The sequence below is a fragment of the Nymphalis io genome, chromosome 3 (assembly GCF_905147045.1).
Source record: "Nymphalis io chromosome 3, ilAglIoxx1.1, whole genome shotgun sequence".
NCBI lineage: Eukaryota > Metazoa > Arthropoda > Insecta > Lepidoptera > Nymphalidae > Nymphalis > Nymphalis io.
In genome coordinates, this window is record NC_065890.1 from 3,191,906 (window position 1) to 3,209,295 (window position 17,390).

General features: G+C 34.6%; 1 protein-coding gene across 2 annotated transcripts in view; it reads right to left on the reverse strand.

Annotated features, from left to right (window-relative positions):
* Window positions 1-2,282: 2,282 nt before the first annotated feature.
* The window catches only part of LOC126781303 (uncharacterized), a 110,897-nt gene continuing 95,789 nt past the window's right edge, over window positions 2,283-17,390 (reverse strand). Inside the window, exons 7-9 of one of the 2 annotated variants that reach the window (XM_050506229.1) lie at window positions 15,414-15,509; window positions 11,295-11,379; window positions 2,283-3,819 (exon numbers count right to left, since the gene is read on the reverse strand). In XM_050506229.1, coding sequence (XP_050362186.1) covers window positions 3,738-3,819; window positions 11,295-11,379; window positions 15,414-15,509 — 263 coding nt within the window. In that variant the 3' untranslated portion in view covers window positions 2,283-3,737. The remainder of the gene's footprint in view (window positions 3,820-11,294; window positions 11,380-15,413; window positions 15,510-17,390) is intronic. The other variant, XR_007670620.1, reaches the window with a different exon arrangement.

Below are 17,390 nucleotides of genomic sequence, written 5' to 3' on the forward strand. Positions count from 1 at the left end.
CGAAAGTCATCGTAGAACACGATCGTAAAATCGTCAGAAAGTTATATGCGACATTGATTACTATAATTATTATAATTTGAAGGATATAAGCGTCAAAATAGCGACCATTAAGTCGGTTACTACATTACACAAACGAGATACGAGATAATTTTTATTAATAACTAATTCCGCCCACGACTTTACCCGCGGGGGAGCAAGTGTTAGGTACATACCTAACACTTGCTCGGTTGAGTAGTTACGACGTAGGTAAACAAACTTACGCATTTATATTAGTATATATAACGCCGTGTGTGAACGAATACCTGAGTTTTATATCCATCATGAACGAATCTTAAATCGATTAGAATTAATATGACGAGTAATCATTAATTAATTATTAAACTATATATATGCTGTTTTGTGTAACATCTATTTAGGCGCCTGGAGGGTTAGACCGTATACCATAAGACATGAAGCTCTCTTATGCCCCTTCTCCACTCTTTACGTTCTTATGCAGGAATAAAATACGCGATACGCGCGTATGCTGTACTTGGTTGCTATAGGTATATATTAATAGGTGGTAGGGCTTTGTGCAAGCTCGTCTGGGTAGGTACCACCCACTCATCAGATATTCTACCGCAAAACAGCAATACTTGATATTGTTGTGTTCCGGTTTGAAGGGTGAGTGAGCCAGTGTAATTACAGGCACAAGGGACATAAAATCTTAGTTCCCAAGGTTGGTGGCGCATTGGATATGTAAGCGATGGTTGACATTTCTTACAATGCCAATGTCTAAGAGCGTTGGTGACCACTTACCATCAGGTGGCCCATATGCTCGTCCGCCTTCCTTTTCTATAAAAAAAAAAAAAAATTAAAAATTAAAAATATAAGTACTATCCAACTAAAGTTTATGTTTTCATTAATTTTACTCCATATTTATTTATTGATTATTATCTTTAATTATATATTCTTTCAGTAACTATGTATAATATTTGTTGTTACACGTTGGACAGACGTCGCGTGGCGCGTGGCTTTAAAAAGGAAGTTATTTTTATCAATTTATTTTTATTTGCCGCGGTTAGGTAATCTCGTACGGTGTATATTTGGGCTTCTTAAGTGTACCCACTTAAATTTATTCCAATTTTCGCAATAAACTCAAGTAGCTAACTTAATAACTTCCCAAAAATACTTATATTTACTTTCACTCTTTATACATATGAAACAACCTTTCTGTGTGATACTTATGAACTTCAGAGCAATATCCGATCACATAAAAACCTCTGAAAACTCTATCTCACTCTTTCCTTTTACTCTAATATTTCTTTTCTGTTAAATCTTTTTAAATATGGAACTCTCTCCCTTCAACATAAAACATAACATAAGGCAATCTTAATGATACGCATACTTTAACCGACATCTCAGAACACACCTTTTGTCGCTAAATAATTAGGTCTTGTCTTTTCTTGTGTATAACCTTACTAGTATTATAAATAAGAAAGTGAGTTTGTTTGTTACGCTTTCACGTTGTTACTACTCTTTTTTTACACATAATAGGCCAGCGTTTGACCGTTGACTTGCCTGATCTTAAGCATCGAAACTAGGATGTAGCACGCTTGCCTAGAAGAAATCTATTAACACTGGATTTAATGACACCAACGTTGTACCTATCAGGAAATATGGATTCAGGCAAAGCATTCCACAGTTTCGCAGTGCGAATGATGAACGTAGGTTCAAAGCGCTTCGTACGTAGGCGGGGAGTACCTATGGCACTTTATTCGCCTGGCCGTTTAATAGTAAAAAGGAGCGGAAGGAATCAGTTCGTGTAATTTCTGAGCACATTCTCCGAAATGTATCCAATAGAAGACTGAAAGTGATGCAACCAAACGTCGATGTTCGAGACTTTGGAGCTTAGACTCGACCAATGTGTCGTCTTCTATCAGCCTCCTGGCACGCCTCTCAATCAACTCTAGAGCCTGAAGGTGGTGCTTAGCAGAGCCGTCCCAAAGGTGAGAGCAGAGAGATGAGAGATACATGACCTCACTTGTGCTTTAAACTACTCAACCGATCGTAATGAAATATTGTATATATGGTGTCAGTACAGAAAAAGACGTAGCGTACCTAATCACACCTCATGCTCTCACGCACGGACATAAATTCACCCTTCAAACCAGAACAATACCAAGTACTGCTGTTTGTCGGTAGAATATCTGATGAGTGGGTGGAACCTACCCAGACGGGCTTCCACTAAACGCTACCCGAAGTATAACACGTGTAACGGGACATGTAAAATGAAACAAAACATATATAGAGAGTGCCTTTATTAATTACAGATTCTATAGAAATGTTGCCAAATACAAACCATTGATAATTACGTTTTAAAAAAAGAACACTGAACATCTATTAAGCATAACTGATAATTGACGTAACATTTAATAAAGGCAGTGTTATATGTGCGAAATGAAAATTGCATTTTATCGAGAGTTCAGTATCATTATCAGTCCTTACTTAGCATCTAATCATCTACTATTAAGGCTAGATCACACATGTCGAGATGTTACTATGCGTTTCCGGTTTCCGAAAAGTTGTTAACTTTTGCATTTGCAATTGTTTGCAAACAAAAACACATTGTTAGAATTTTAGTCGACAACTTTTGTTACCGAATCGTGATGAAAACACAAAAGTTGCAAATTTTTCTTCAATGGAAACGCAAGTTAAGGCGCGGTAGCTTCATACACAGTGGAAACTTATATTTCTGTTGCAAAATTGTTACGTAAAAATAAAAAAAAAACATTAGCTAAATTGCAATAACATAAGGATTTGTTTTATAAATAAATATATTTTTATTTGAGATATAATACGCAATTTTATTGCTATAAAACCGTTTACGATTTAATTTAAAAAAATTAAAGCAGGCTTTACCTCTTTTTCATCCAGACATGTGTTTGAAGCTATGTACTTGAGGAATTCTCGTGTGAATTTTATTTCCGTGTAATCATACCCTTAGGGAAACGGGATTATTTTAATGAACCAGTGCGTTCATTTATAGGGATTAAAGCGGGTTTTTTTTAGCTTGTAAATGTTTTTTTAATGATTTTGTATTTACTTACAAAACACTTCGTCTAGACATCTAGAGCGTTTAGAGAATGTAGATATTTTTATATTTTGAAAATAAATAAAGTAAACTTAAAACTACCTGACAATGTACAGAGTTCATTATTATTATTATTTTTAATTTGATTGCATCTGTACATTCGCAGACAAAAAATTTAATACGAAACACTAAGGACACTTTACACACTAGCAACATTATACTTACTAAGAACCTCTTTGGTATTATTTAGCTGTCGAAGACAGACAAAAACATTTTGAACACATAAAAGTCATCGTATAATAAAACTTTTTTTACAAAACTCGACGCTATAACTTTTAACCGTAAAAACAACGGAAACGGGAGCCACCTCTTTTGTTTGAAATCCGAATACGAAACAAAATGTTTTGACGTCTCCCATTATTTACATTTCACTGACATTCAAATGTAGGTTTATTCTCATATAATTTTCAAACTTTTATCATAATTCATTCAGACGAGAGTAAAGCCTTCTTCATCTTATTTAATCATTTCAGTTTTCATTATTATTTACGTCGTTTTTAAAAAGAAAACTTTATTTTTTTTTTGTTAGACATAAGCCATTATATTATAAATAGTTCTAATAATGAAGTAAATTTCATCTTGCTAGTGTGTATTCTTCCTTGGCCGCCTAGACCGCGTTTCCCGCGCTATGGACTCCGTTAGCGCTCAGCGGGATTGTGTTAAACTCATCCTCCAGGTCTTCCGTTTTCCTGTGAAAAAAAAATCATTATTTTTTTTCATTTTTTTGTGTTTAAAATTTCTAACCTTTTTGTTTTGAAAAGCAGACAAACTAATGGTATGTTGTCACCTTTACTAGACACGGGCAATAGAAATTTTAAGAGATCTATAATATTTTACAGTCCTTAAGCCTTTATTCTACCGCCAAACTATGTATAGTTTAGAATAAAGAAGAAATAGGCGGTACCAACCCAGGCACATCTAAAATTGATTTCAATTTATTTTTCTCACAATATCTCTATTTACAATGTAGGTATTACATGCAAGATCACGTGATACTTTTTTTTTAATAATATTTTATTTATAGATTAATGAAAGTTCGATCATTGATAGTCCAGAGCCCTTTAATATTTAATCCAGTATATCAATGAATCTTTCATTCAGTAACCAGTTACAGCTCATAAATAGTCTACTGCTGGGAAAAGGCTCCTTTTCTCTTGGGGCCGGGTCCGGGCTTATAATTATATACCTACATGTGATAATTTTTTGCAATTCGATAATATTTGCATGACATTGTATATTTCATGCCAGGCTTTCATTTCATTTCATTTGAGTAAAACAGTTATTACTGAGTTTCTTGCCGATTCCTCTCTTTTTTTACACTTAATAGGCCAGCAATTGACCGTTGACTTGCCTGATTTAAGCATCAACACGGTCTAGGAACCTATGTCTATAATCTCAATAGAATCTTTGTACATTCCGAACCTGTGGTGGTTTTTCATTCAGTGTAATTGTAGTTTCCTAATTTTTTTATATGCCCTGATTACATTCTGTTTTGTGTACCTAAATAAAGAAATAAAGTTTAAGCGTCAGTCGTTTACAGCCTTATACTTATAGTCGAAGATTCGATCCTGATCTCTTGGACAATTGTCCTCCCCACTTGTAACAATAGTATTAATTCCTTAACGAAATGTCATTGCCAGCATTTTTTTAAATATAATCATAGACGACAAATTGGGCAAAACGTATTCTAACTTAATTTAATTCAAAACTCTGAAACCAAAACTTATGTCTTTATTAAAATTGTAATATTTAATTCTTTCATTATAACATAAAAAATATATGTATTACTTATATTATTAACGCGCCTTCCAGACGAACTTACACATACTTGTACAGAGATATATTTGTATGTGTATTTGTGTATATATGGATTAAACGTCTGAGAAGTAAATTCGCTTAACAAATCAAATAAAACGGCTTAGTTAATTACACGCATCTCGAAAAGATTCTAAGGGCAGATTAGCATCAAAGGAAACTCGACTCCATTACCGCGAATAATAATTTAATGAGAAATCTTATTATTTAATCTTTAGTATGCTTCCAAATGAGATAATTTCTTGATGCGTAGTTTCATTTAGTTAAATACCGTAATGGAATAACAAAGTCCCAGTGGATAGAACTAGACGATCTGACCAGAAGACTGCGGCTTCAAATCTGGGCAAGCACCACACATCACATAAGAAATCATGCCTATTTTTCGTCTTGTGCTTGTTAACATAAGGTATTTTTTTTTTTTTTTTTTTTTATATCGCCGGGAGGGCAAATGACTCTACTCCACCTGATGGTAAGTGGTAGTAGAGTCCAAACGCGACGACGGCCAGTACAGACGGGAAAAACGTTCTGCACTAGCCGCCTTCGCCTTGCCGGCCCGCAAGATGCCTCTTCACGCCTCGTTTGAAGGAGCCCGGGTTGTAAGAGGAGGGGAATACGTGAGCTGGTAAGGAATTCCATTTTTTGGAAGTGCGACAAAGAAAGGAGTTGCCAAATTTCTTTGTTCGCGATGGAATTGATGTCACAGTTAGGCGGTGACATCGAGAACCAGCCCGCGTGGACTTAAGAAGGAAGGGGGAAGCAGGAATTAGAGAGAATAATTCCTCAGAGCACTCGCCGTGATACAGTCGATAGAAAGCGCTCAGTGCTGCTATCTCACGACGCAATTGTAAAGGTTCAAGGGTGTTTGTGACCTTTACGTCGCCAATAATGCGTACGGCACGTCGCTGCAACCGGTCCAAGGCTTCAAGTAGGTACTTAGCGGAGCCATCCCAAAGGTGCGAGCAATATTCCACGCAAGACCGTACCTGTGTTTTGTACAGCAGGCACAGTTGTTGTGGCGTGAAAAAGCGCCGCACCTTGTTCAGAACTCCGAGTTTCCGTGAAGCTGTTTTTATAACAGCCTCGATGTAATCCCTTGGACTAAGGTCGCAGCGAACGTCAATCCCCAGCATGGCGATTTTGCTTTGCATCACCAGCGGAGTACCACAGAGGGAGGGAAGAGGGGAAAATGTTGACTTTTTCGCCGTGAGAGCGCATACCTGTGTTTTCTTGGCATTAAACTCAACAAGATTATCAGAGCCCCATTTGGCGATGAGATCTAACGTCCTATCGAGTTCAATGACAAGATTCTCCCGCCTCTCCTCAGTTTCCGCCCGCCCAGCCACTGCGCGTCCGTGGTATCCACCATGCACTGTACTATCATCTGCATAGCAATGTATGTTCCCAAGGGAGAGCATATCATTGATATGCAAAAGAAAGAGTGTGGGAGATAGCACAGATCCCTGGGGGACCCCAGCATTCACTACATAGAATTGTGAAGCGCAACCATCTACTAAAACACGAAGGCTACGCTTGTGTAGGAAGCTGGCAATCCAGGTGCATAGCTGAGCAGGCAGACCATATGCCGGTAGCTTGGAGAGAAGACTTCTGTGCCAGACCCTGTCGAAAGCCTTGGAGATATCGAAGGAGTAACATGCATGTGTCGTATAAAAAGTGTATCCACCAGCCCGTACTGGAACAGCGAGTTGGAATAAGCCCTATGCCTAGCAGTGGGACATTTACAGAATGAATGGTTGAAAGATCGCGACATTAAATATATGTATTAACAATAAATGTATATAAGTTAAACCACCATTTAAAGAGCTGACTTCTACATAATTTCAAAGAAATAATAATACATATTTATTGGAAAGAGAATCTTCACAACTTATATATAAGCGAAAATATTTAAGTCAATGGATGCTTGAAAAATATTCTAGAACGCGTTATCAAAGGATGGGCAATAAAAATAATTCCGTCCCAATAAATGACGAAAGGTTGAGAGCCACACAAGGTTCCGTTAAAGAGTAGATTGCTTTCTCTTGTAAAGGAGAAAACTACATATTTATGTACCAATCCAGCACATTTTCCACAAAGGTTTCGTTGGATATACAACAAATTCACGTATAAAAGGACAATATTTTGAAATCCTTCTCAGCCTTTTTGGAACCAAAACAAATAATATATTATAAAAAAGCACCATCTCCAAAAAAGTAATTTTTATTATATAAATTATAAACACGTTGAAAACTTAATATATAGGTAGGTTTTTATACGTTAACACTTTTTAAGTGTTTTTTTTACTATTTAAGTTATTCACTGCAAATGTGTATACTGTATTAGTTTTCGCCCGCGTATTAAGAGGAAAGGGGCAGGTTTTAGGTAAAAAAAATAGCCAATTTCCTTTCTTGGGGGTCAAGCTTACTTCATACCAAATTTCATTAAACCCGGTTCAGCGGTTCAGCCGTGAAAGCGTAACACGAGTTACTTTCAAATTTATTAGTATATTTATTTTATTTTATTTTATAAATAAATTTCGTATCTTTAATGGAAACATAAAAAGTTTAATTACTAAACTTACTTAGTACTGTAGTATTCCGGTTTGAAGGGCGAGTGAGTCAGTATAACTACAGGCAAAAGGAACATATATTGGTCCCCGAGATGGCGCTTTGGCAATGGAAAGGATGGTTCATATTTCTTATAGTTCCAATATCTATGGGCACTGGTACTTTACATAAGGTGGCTTATTTTCCAGTTTGCCAAACTATTTTCAATAAATATATAAGTACAAAATTTTATGTCACCAGCATCAAAAACTTATGCAAAATTTATCCCAATCGATTGGGTCGAATGCGTTCAATATTGCAAGATTCGACACACAGTTACATAAATTGTATCTGTTAAAAACTACACTAACAAACGAGGGGGACTTTTAATGCCTCAAAAACAAATACAAAACGAATACACATAAAACGTATATCAGAACATGAAATGCATTAGAAGCTTTTAGTATATACCATTATTTTATATGTATCTGCGCTTCTCAGTTTAATCCGCTTTAAATTTAGACTATTGACGGGACAAACGTAAATTTCTCGCTCTCGTTTTGTTTTATAATGAAGCATAAGCATCCTAACGGAAACGATAGAGTATTGTTCAACATTTTTTTTTACGTTTTATCGAATACTTTAACTGAATCAAGTTCCACTAACAAAGTTCGAGTTAAGTCTATACAGCGATGAAAGAGCTAGTTGTAAGGTCAATTAGGAAACAGACGCGGAGCGCTGTTAGAGATAATGCACTTTAGATTCACTTGTATCGATAAAGGGACACGACAAACCGATTTTCTAAGTTACTTTCACGCACTTTTCTCACTAATACCTACCTCACTAATATTTAATGTGCAAAAGTTTTGATATTTGTTACTGAATCACATTTATTGACATTTTATTGTATTATCATAACATTGACGGGCCGGTTAGCGTAGCCTTTCACGCCGAAGGTTGTGGGTTCGATTCTCGCCCAGGACTGACATTTGTGTGTATGAAAATGTATGTTTGTCCTGAGTCTGGGTGTAAATATCTATATAAGTATGTATTTACAAAACAAAAGTAGTATATGTAGTATATCAGTTGTCTGGTTTCCATAGTACAAGCTCTGCTTAGTTTAGTTTGGGACCAGATGGCCGTGTGTGAATAATGTCCCAGGACATTATTTAGAATATTTATTATTATTCATTTGTCGGATTATAATAAGTATAGAAATCTATTACGTCATGATAATAGGTCGGTCGTCGTGGAATTACCAATGAATATATACAACCCTATAAAAATCGTTTATCTGATTAACTATTGACACACACCCAAAACTATTGAGCCTAGAATGATAAAATTTGTTATATAGATTTATATTATAACGTGAGCATCCGCCAAGATTGGATTATTAGAACGCGTGAATCTTAAGCGATGATCGTGGGTTCAAACCCGGGCAAGCACCACTGAATTTTCATGTGCTTAATTTGTGATTATAATTCATCTCGTGCTTTACGGTGAAGGAAAACATCGTGAGGAAACCTGCATGTGTCTAATTTCACTGAAGTTCTGCCACATGTGAATTCTACCAACCCGCATTGGAGCAGCGTGGTGGAATAAGCTCCAAACCTTCTCCTCAAAAAGAGGAGAGGAGGCCTTTAGCCCAGCAGTGGGACATTCACAGGCTGTTACGGTACGGTTATAAAAATCGTTTATCTGATTAACTATTGACACACACCCAAAACTATTGAGCCTAGAATGATAAAATTTGTTATATAGATTTATATTATAACGTGAGCATCCGCCAAGATTGGATTATTGGAAATTTCAACTTTAATAGGGGAAATGAGGGGGGTAATTTTTTGTATGATTTTTACCCGGTTGGGGCAGGCATCTAGTATAATATAAACATATAAATTGCTGTTTTCTTATGTAGAATAATATCAAAGTATAATAGATTAAAATTGTATTTATATTTAAAATGAATATCAGCGAGCGTCCGTGCCCTGCGAAGCCAAACAAGCGTGTCACAATCAATGCTAATGGTTAGACTTCCTGTCGCATACACGTGACCTTTATAAAATTTATTTATATATACACTAACTATACAATTGAAATATTTAGATTATTATTTTTACTAGGTAAGGTATTGTGAATGATCGATAACCACCACTAAGGGTGCCAAGGTCAGCCACTATTTACAGATACAATGTGAAAATTAGTCAGCCAGTGTAAATGAAGGCACAATCTAGTAAATATTTTGGCTGGTGACACATTGACGGTGTATGGAATTGTTTATCCTTATTACAATGCAAATATCTAAAGAGAGTGAAAGCGATCACTTAACAATACTTATCAGGTGGCACTTCGGACGTTTTTCTTCCTACTATAATAACAGAACAAAAATAAAATTTAACAAGAACTAGTAAATAATACAGAAAGAAAAAAAAAACATCTTATTACAAAAGTGCTTATTATTAATAAAGAGAAGACGAGAGAAAGAACCACAGAAATAGTGTCGAAAATGACATGTGCAAGAAAGAAGGAACTAGTCTCCAAGATATATCTAAGATTCATGAAAGAAAAACATCGACTACCAATAAATGGGATACTTTAATTTCATAACCCATCCCAAAATTTAGGTCGACAACAAAAAAGACTATTGAATGATATAACAATAATATTATAATAATAAAATTCAGAATTTTTTCTGACAAATTAAAAGCGGAAACTGACGTAAAATATTGAATTTGGCAGGCGGTGCAAATTATCGTTTCTTATTGCAAATCATAACTTTATACCATTTGCTGTCAAAGAACTCGGTTCTATGAGTTATATTTCTAAAAGCAAACTTAATAGATGTCACTCTACTGGTGACAGGTGGTCTGCCTCATTTTTCAACCTAACAACGGAGTTATGATCAAACTCTGTCACTCCAATTTTTTGTTACTCCGCTCCACTGATAGTCGAATTTTACTGGTGGTAGGGCTTTGTGCAAGCTCGTCTGGGTAGGTACCACCCACTCATCAGATATTCTACCGCAAAACAGCAATACTTGATATTGTTGTGTTCCGGTTTGAAGGGTGAGTGAGCCAGTGTAATTACAGGCACAAGGGACATAAAATCTTAGTTCCCAAGGTTGGTGGCGCATTGGATATGTAAGCGATGGTTGACATTTCTTACAATGCCAATGTCAAAGAGCGTTGGTGACCACTTACCATCAGGTGGCCCATATGCTCGTCCGCCTTCCTTTTCTATAAAAAAAAAAAAAAAAAAAAAAAAAAAAAAAAAAAAAAAAAAAAAAAAAAAAAAAAAAAAAAAAAAAAAAAAAAAAAGAATAATAATTTTATTGTATAAGTATTAATATACTGTTACGAAAAATTCATTTTATATTTACTTTTTCTGTAGTCTAGGTTCACCTTGATGCTAGAAGATCTTTGTCTAAGCCCAAGAAACAACTTATCTCATTGTAACGTATGATATATAATTGTATGAAGTAATATGAGTAGATTTTTGTAACATCATATATGTTACAAAAATCTCAAAGGAAATTCGATTTTTAAAATATCTGAGAGAGACGATCATTGTCATCAGTTGCTTGCACTTATGCCTTTTTGGAATCGCCACCGTATGCATCGAAAGGTTTTCTGAGGTGTTGGTTCCCTCACTATACGGGTGATTTAGCTGCTTACGTACTCAGTGGATGCGCTTAATAATAATTCCCTCAGGCTCAGCAACACTAACGGGTTGAGATGATATAGCTTTATTCTGCTCTGCTTTAACAACACGGAATACAAAGATAGGTGTTCAATATTACTCACCGTTTCCTGTACTTGTATATGATGAGCACGATGAATGCATTGCCAATGAACAGCGCCGCTATAAGCAGCGACGGGATCACGATATCTGAAAAAAAAGAATATTTATAATAAAATTGAATTGTGTGTGTGTGTGTTTTGAATATGAAGTAATCGGCAGATCCCGATTTCTAATTTAAAATAAAGATAAGTTTAATAGTTCACAATAGTAACTTACATAATACGATTAGAAAATGGTCAAATCCATAGAATGCGACGGTAGGACTTCAACAAGGATAAACCAAACAATAAGTTTGTAATGATATTTGAGCCGTTAATTATATTATGTGACAAAAAAATAACTGATAAATCAGCGTTACCTAGCCAGATGATAATTTTAAATGTAATAGTTCTACAAAAAATCTACCAAAAACCTAAATTACTTTAATTTGATAATAGAAATTACTACTAACAACAAATTTATGCTTCAACATTTTCTTGTTATGAAGTCATATTCAACTACGAATATCGCTTGAGTGAACATCGGTTTCAACTTTGATATTGTGTTTGAGTAATTGTAGAAACAATTAGAAGCTTAGTTACGACTCTGTTAGTTAGCAATGCTCAATTTTATGCACTATTTAGTCAGTGGTAGCTTATCTTTTCTAATCGTTACTATAATCATCAATTCGAACATCTAAAAGTGCTCAATTTTAAAGTAAAACGAATTTTAGGATCATTTGATTGTTATAATGTTTTTAACCTAATAAATAGTATTTAATTTTTTTTTTAATATATTCCAATTTGTAATTGTATAGATTCGTGGATATGCCATTTTCATTTTGATTCGAGCAATAAATGTAACGCACTGCATTCGTCTTTTCTGTTATATTCGTTTAATATTCGTATTTGAGTTTTTTTGTATCTTCTATTATCGACGGACGTAACTATTTTAAATCAATGTTACCCAGATTTGTATAAACGAATTATCTTACCCTGATTACATCACAGCATCAACAACTACACACTAAAATCATTATCTATATTTATAACAGACCATATCTGCATCCTAAAATAATACTGTAATTTAAATGTATTTAATTATGGGAGTTGATGACTCCAAATGGCAACTGTTCATTTAGAATGGTAAACAAAATCGGGCACAAGCTATTTCAGTCACTCGTCAAACGTAAAAGGATAGTTGTTTAAAGCCCGGTAACTATATTCAAAAAACATACTTTTTCGCTTACGGATAGTAGAATTGTCTACGAGGCGTAATACAAAAACCTAAAATTACTTGCTACTTAGTACTTAAAGATAAGACTGCGCGTTTCAATAAAAAATGGAAACGTGAAATTGAAAAGTGTACTATAACGTTTTAATGTTTAAGACATTTATTTTCTAAAAAAGAACAAAGTCCACTTAAATTTAGGAAATAACATTAAATATAAAGTATTATAACATACAATAATACAACAACAGCCTGTAAATGTCCCAATGCTGGACTAAGGTCTCCTCTCCCTTTTGAGGAGAAGGTAGAATACACGTGGCAGAATTTCAAAGAAATACGACACATGCAGGTTTCCTCACGATGTTTTCCTTCACCTTCAAGCACGAGATGAATTATAAACATAAATTAAGCGCATGAAAATTCAGTGGTGTTTGCCCGGGTTTGAACCCATGATCATCGGTTAAGACTCACGCGTTCTAACCACTAGGCCATCTCGGCTTTCTAATGATAACATAACCTGCGATTAATAAAAAATCGTAATTACATACACATTGAAAATAATCTCGTCAAATGATTAACCAAGCAAACACATATGATTAACAATCACAACCAAACATAATCGATATGCCTCTGTCCGTCTGTCTGAATATTTCGTATTTTCATAGCAAAAACAACAATTAACTGATAAGCATTGTACGAAAAATTACCAGAAAACTATATATCGGTTGGTGCAAGATTATTTTGGAAAGAAATTCAAATTTTCTAGTTAAAATTTAAAGAGGAAATACTTGAAATCTGAAATAGATAGTAAATCTATTCCAGTATCAGGTGGACAATCAGGTCAAAGTTACCGGAATTTCGAATCCTTTGAAGATATAATTCTCGGAGCTGAATACAATTCTCAATGCGGCTATTAGGGATTCCAACTCGTTTCCTCGTCTCCGTAATTTGCATAAATACCAACCCTTTCCTGAGATCCAACTAGCTTTTAACGGACTGTTTAATTGTTCATGATACACTTGATAAGATCTCCGTTATAATAGAAGGAATTTTAAATGTTCATCGAAGATTACGATACAATTTTTAGATAAAAAAATGTCGGGTATATTTATTCAAAGAATATTTATAGTCATAATTATTATAGTTAACTCTAAAATATTGGTATTGACTAACGACTTTTAAAGTAAACTCAGGGGTCAGAGGGCCGTGCCGATATTATTATTATATTATTATTATTAATCCTATATGTCACATAAGCTTGCTTGGCTGGCTTCGAATAAGGATAAGGGATAGGAGGGAAAATGTATGTAATAAATGTATGTATGTCTTTATTGATTTCACATTCGAACAAGAAAACACAGCATTTTTTAACTAATAACAACGTTTCTAAATAAGGCTGTAAGTGTTCCAATAAAAAATGTAAACATCAATTACACATTCCCACTATCGGTAAGCAAAACGCATCGTTTTTTTTAAATATAGCAGCCGTTATAAATAAAATATAGAATATAGTGACTGGGCTTTACATGCGACTTCGAAATTTACGAATTACACCTCGTAGCCAATCCTACTATCCGTAAGCAAAGCGTCAATCATTTCATAAACAAATAATCTTCGGTATTTTGTATTGTGTTACTGGTGATTTGTGTAAGCGTCTAAGTAGGTACCACCCACTCATCAGATATTCTACCGCAAAACAGTACTTGGTATTGTTGTGTACTATGCGTAAGATGTTATGTCTCTTGTACACTGGCAATTACAGGCACAAGAGACATAACATCTTAGTTCCCAAATTTGGTGGCGCATTGGTGATGTAAGCGATGGTTAACATTAATTACAATGCCAATATCTATGGGCGTTGGTGACCATTTACCATCAGGTGGCCCATATGCTCGTCCGCCTTCCAATTCTATAAAAAATATATGTATTATTACAATATATTAGTCTTCTTTGGCGACGACCTCACAGACGATAATTGTGCACAAATGTATGAGCAAAGAGTAAATAGAACGGCATTCCAACACGGACTGAAGGAGATCAAACGCGGGACGTGTATTACGTGCTTCCTGTATAGGGGATGTGTAACATTGCGTCGTACCTTCGAGCTGCAATACTTGACAGGAAATTCCAATAACTATTACAGCTACGATTCGAAACGGGAATCTCATTATCACCACCAGTACTACTGGCACATCAAGCCACTATACAAACGTCGAAATTAAATATATTTTATTTTGTTATGTATTCACCAATCACTTTCTTAAGAATATTTTATGTATATTTAAACATAATAAGTGTTGCAATGGAAAGCTTATCTGTGTAAGATATTTCTTCCAGCCACCCAGAGTGTGATTAATGTGTTTGCAAATATATCGATATATGTATGTACCATCAAAATTTACATATACAAATAAATAAATTAAGTGTCTGTTTGCGAGTTCAAAAAGACTGCCTCTTTTTAGTTAATATGTTTATTTGCGACTTACCAGTTTTTTTTACAGTTAGGCGGACGGTCAAATGAGCCACCTGCTGATAAATGATCCACCGCCCATAGACATTAGCACAGTAAGTACTATTAACCATTTCTTTCATCGCCAACACACCATCAGCCTTGAGAACTGAGTTATTATGTCCCACGTACCTGTAGTTACACTGGCTAACTCACCCTTCAAACCGGAACACAACAGTACTAAGTATATTATTAGCATGTTGTTAGTGAATATTTGATGAGTGGTACCCAGACGAGTTTGAACAAAGCTGTACCACCAAGTGAAATTCAAATAGGCGTTATTTAAGCCAAAATGGCAGATTTCGATGGATTCGTCTCTAACTTAATTCCACGCTGGCGATGCTCGGTTTTTGTTAGTAATAAATATAATTAAATAATTATAGTAGGTATAATTTAAACTCACCGACTATCATGTTGGCCTCGTTGTGCGGCAGTTTTGTATCTTTATCTGAACTCTCCGGCGCAGAATCGTTCCCGGCGACCTTTGAAGCCGCCTCTTCTATAACAAAGGTTTATTTTACTCAACACATTATATACGTAATCTATTTTAGTACACGGATATACTTTAAACTTTTTAATTTTATTTTAGTCAAATATTTAAAAATATGATTGAATTAAATAATTATACATAAATAAAATAAACTAAACACGTTGTCTTATTTTAATTGTAATTACACCGACTATTTAAAAAGTTAATTAAAACTTAACAGTGTGGAAGGTAAATAGAGTTTGAACACTAAAACTTTTCTTAGCTTAACATTAAATTAAGATTAATTTACTAAAAGCATCTTATACATAACATCTTTTTAAAAAAAACAACTACATATTACTTTTAATTTTTTTTTATAGAATAGGAAGGCGAACGAGCATATGGGCCACCTGATGGTAAGTGGTCACCAACGCCCTTAGACATTGGCATTCTAAGAAATGTCAACCATCGCTTACATAGCCAATGCGCCACCAACCTTGGGAACTAAGATTTTATATCCCTTGTGCCTGTAATTACCCTGGCTCACTAACCCTTCAAACCGGAACACATCAATATCAAGTACTGCTGTTTTGCGGTAGAATATCTGATGAGGGGGTGGTACCTACCCGGACGAGCTTGCACAAAGCCCTACCACAAATAAATTAACAAATATAATAATAATAATATATCCTGGGATATTACTCACACACGGCCATCTGATCCCAATCTAAGCAGAGCTCGTGCTAGGAAAACTAGACAAGTGATATACAACTTTTTTTTGTAAATACATACTTATACAGATAATTACACCCACACTCAGGACAAACAGACATGTTCATGCTCACAAATGTCTGTCCTGGGTGCGAATCGAACCCACAAACTTCGGCGTCAAAGGTAAGTATCTAACATCCACGCCAACCGGCCGGTCAAAAACATAAAGTTACTGAGAAATACAGCCACATTTATGCGAAAACGTTAATCAAAATTTCAACAAAAGAACAACCCTGTGCCAGAGTTTTTGTCTGATGTTGTATTTTACGTTTAATCGGAACTATTTCATTTTATGTTCAAATAAAAACGTTTTTCTTAATTCAAAAATTAATGTGTTTTTCTTTAATAACATAATATGTAGCTCATGTTCATTAAATTATGTACATGTAACAAAAAATTAGTACAACCAAATTAAAAAAAAACATATACATACAACCGATTCACTTGGTTTACTATTAAATTTATATGAAAACATAAATCAATATAAGTCTAAGAATTGAATATAATGAGAATGTATTATTTACTTCGAAATCAACAATAATTATATGAAAGTAAGTTCTCGCTTTCATGCCTTAGCGGAATTTGCAGTATTTATTAATTATTTTGTTTGAACATGCACTTCAAAAGCCGAGATGGCCAATTAGCTGGAACGCGTGAATTCTCATCGAAGATTGCTGGTTCAAACTCGGGTTAGTTTCGTTGAATTATCATGCGCTTAATATTTTAATAATTCATCATTTGCTTTTTGGAAACCTATAAATCGTCATAATATGTATAATCTTATTAATTCTATTATAAATGAGAGAAAATCAGTGTTGAGATCTTTGTTACTCAATTTTGCTCGAATTACAGGACAATTGAAAAAAATATTTTAACTATTCATAAAAATGCTAAATTATTATAACGTTATATACGCCGAGCGAAGAAGACAGAAACCGCTACGAGTTTTATTTGTTAATGTGTCCTAACATTACATTTTCATCTCAAGTGTAGTATAGTGTCATTATTAAGTACATTTATTGTAAATGCCTGAAATTACTTTTCAATTATCGTTTTGTTTTTGTGAATATGCCATAAGTGTTGCTCATATAAATGAATAGGATTGTTGGAATATGTCATTGTATAAACAAAACAGTTTTA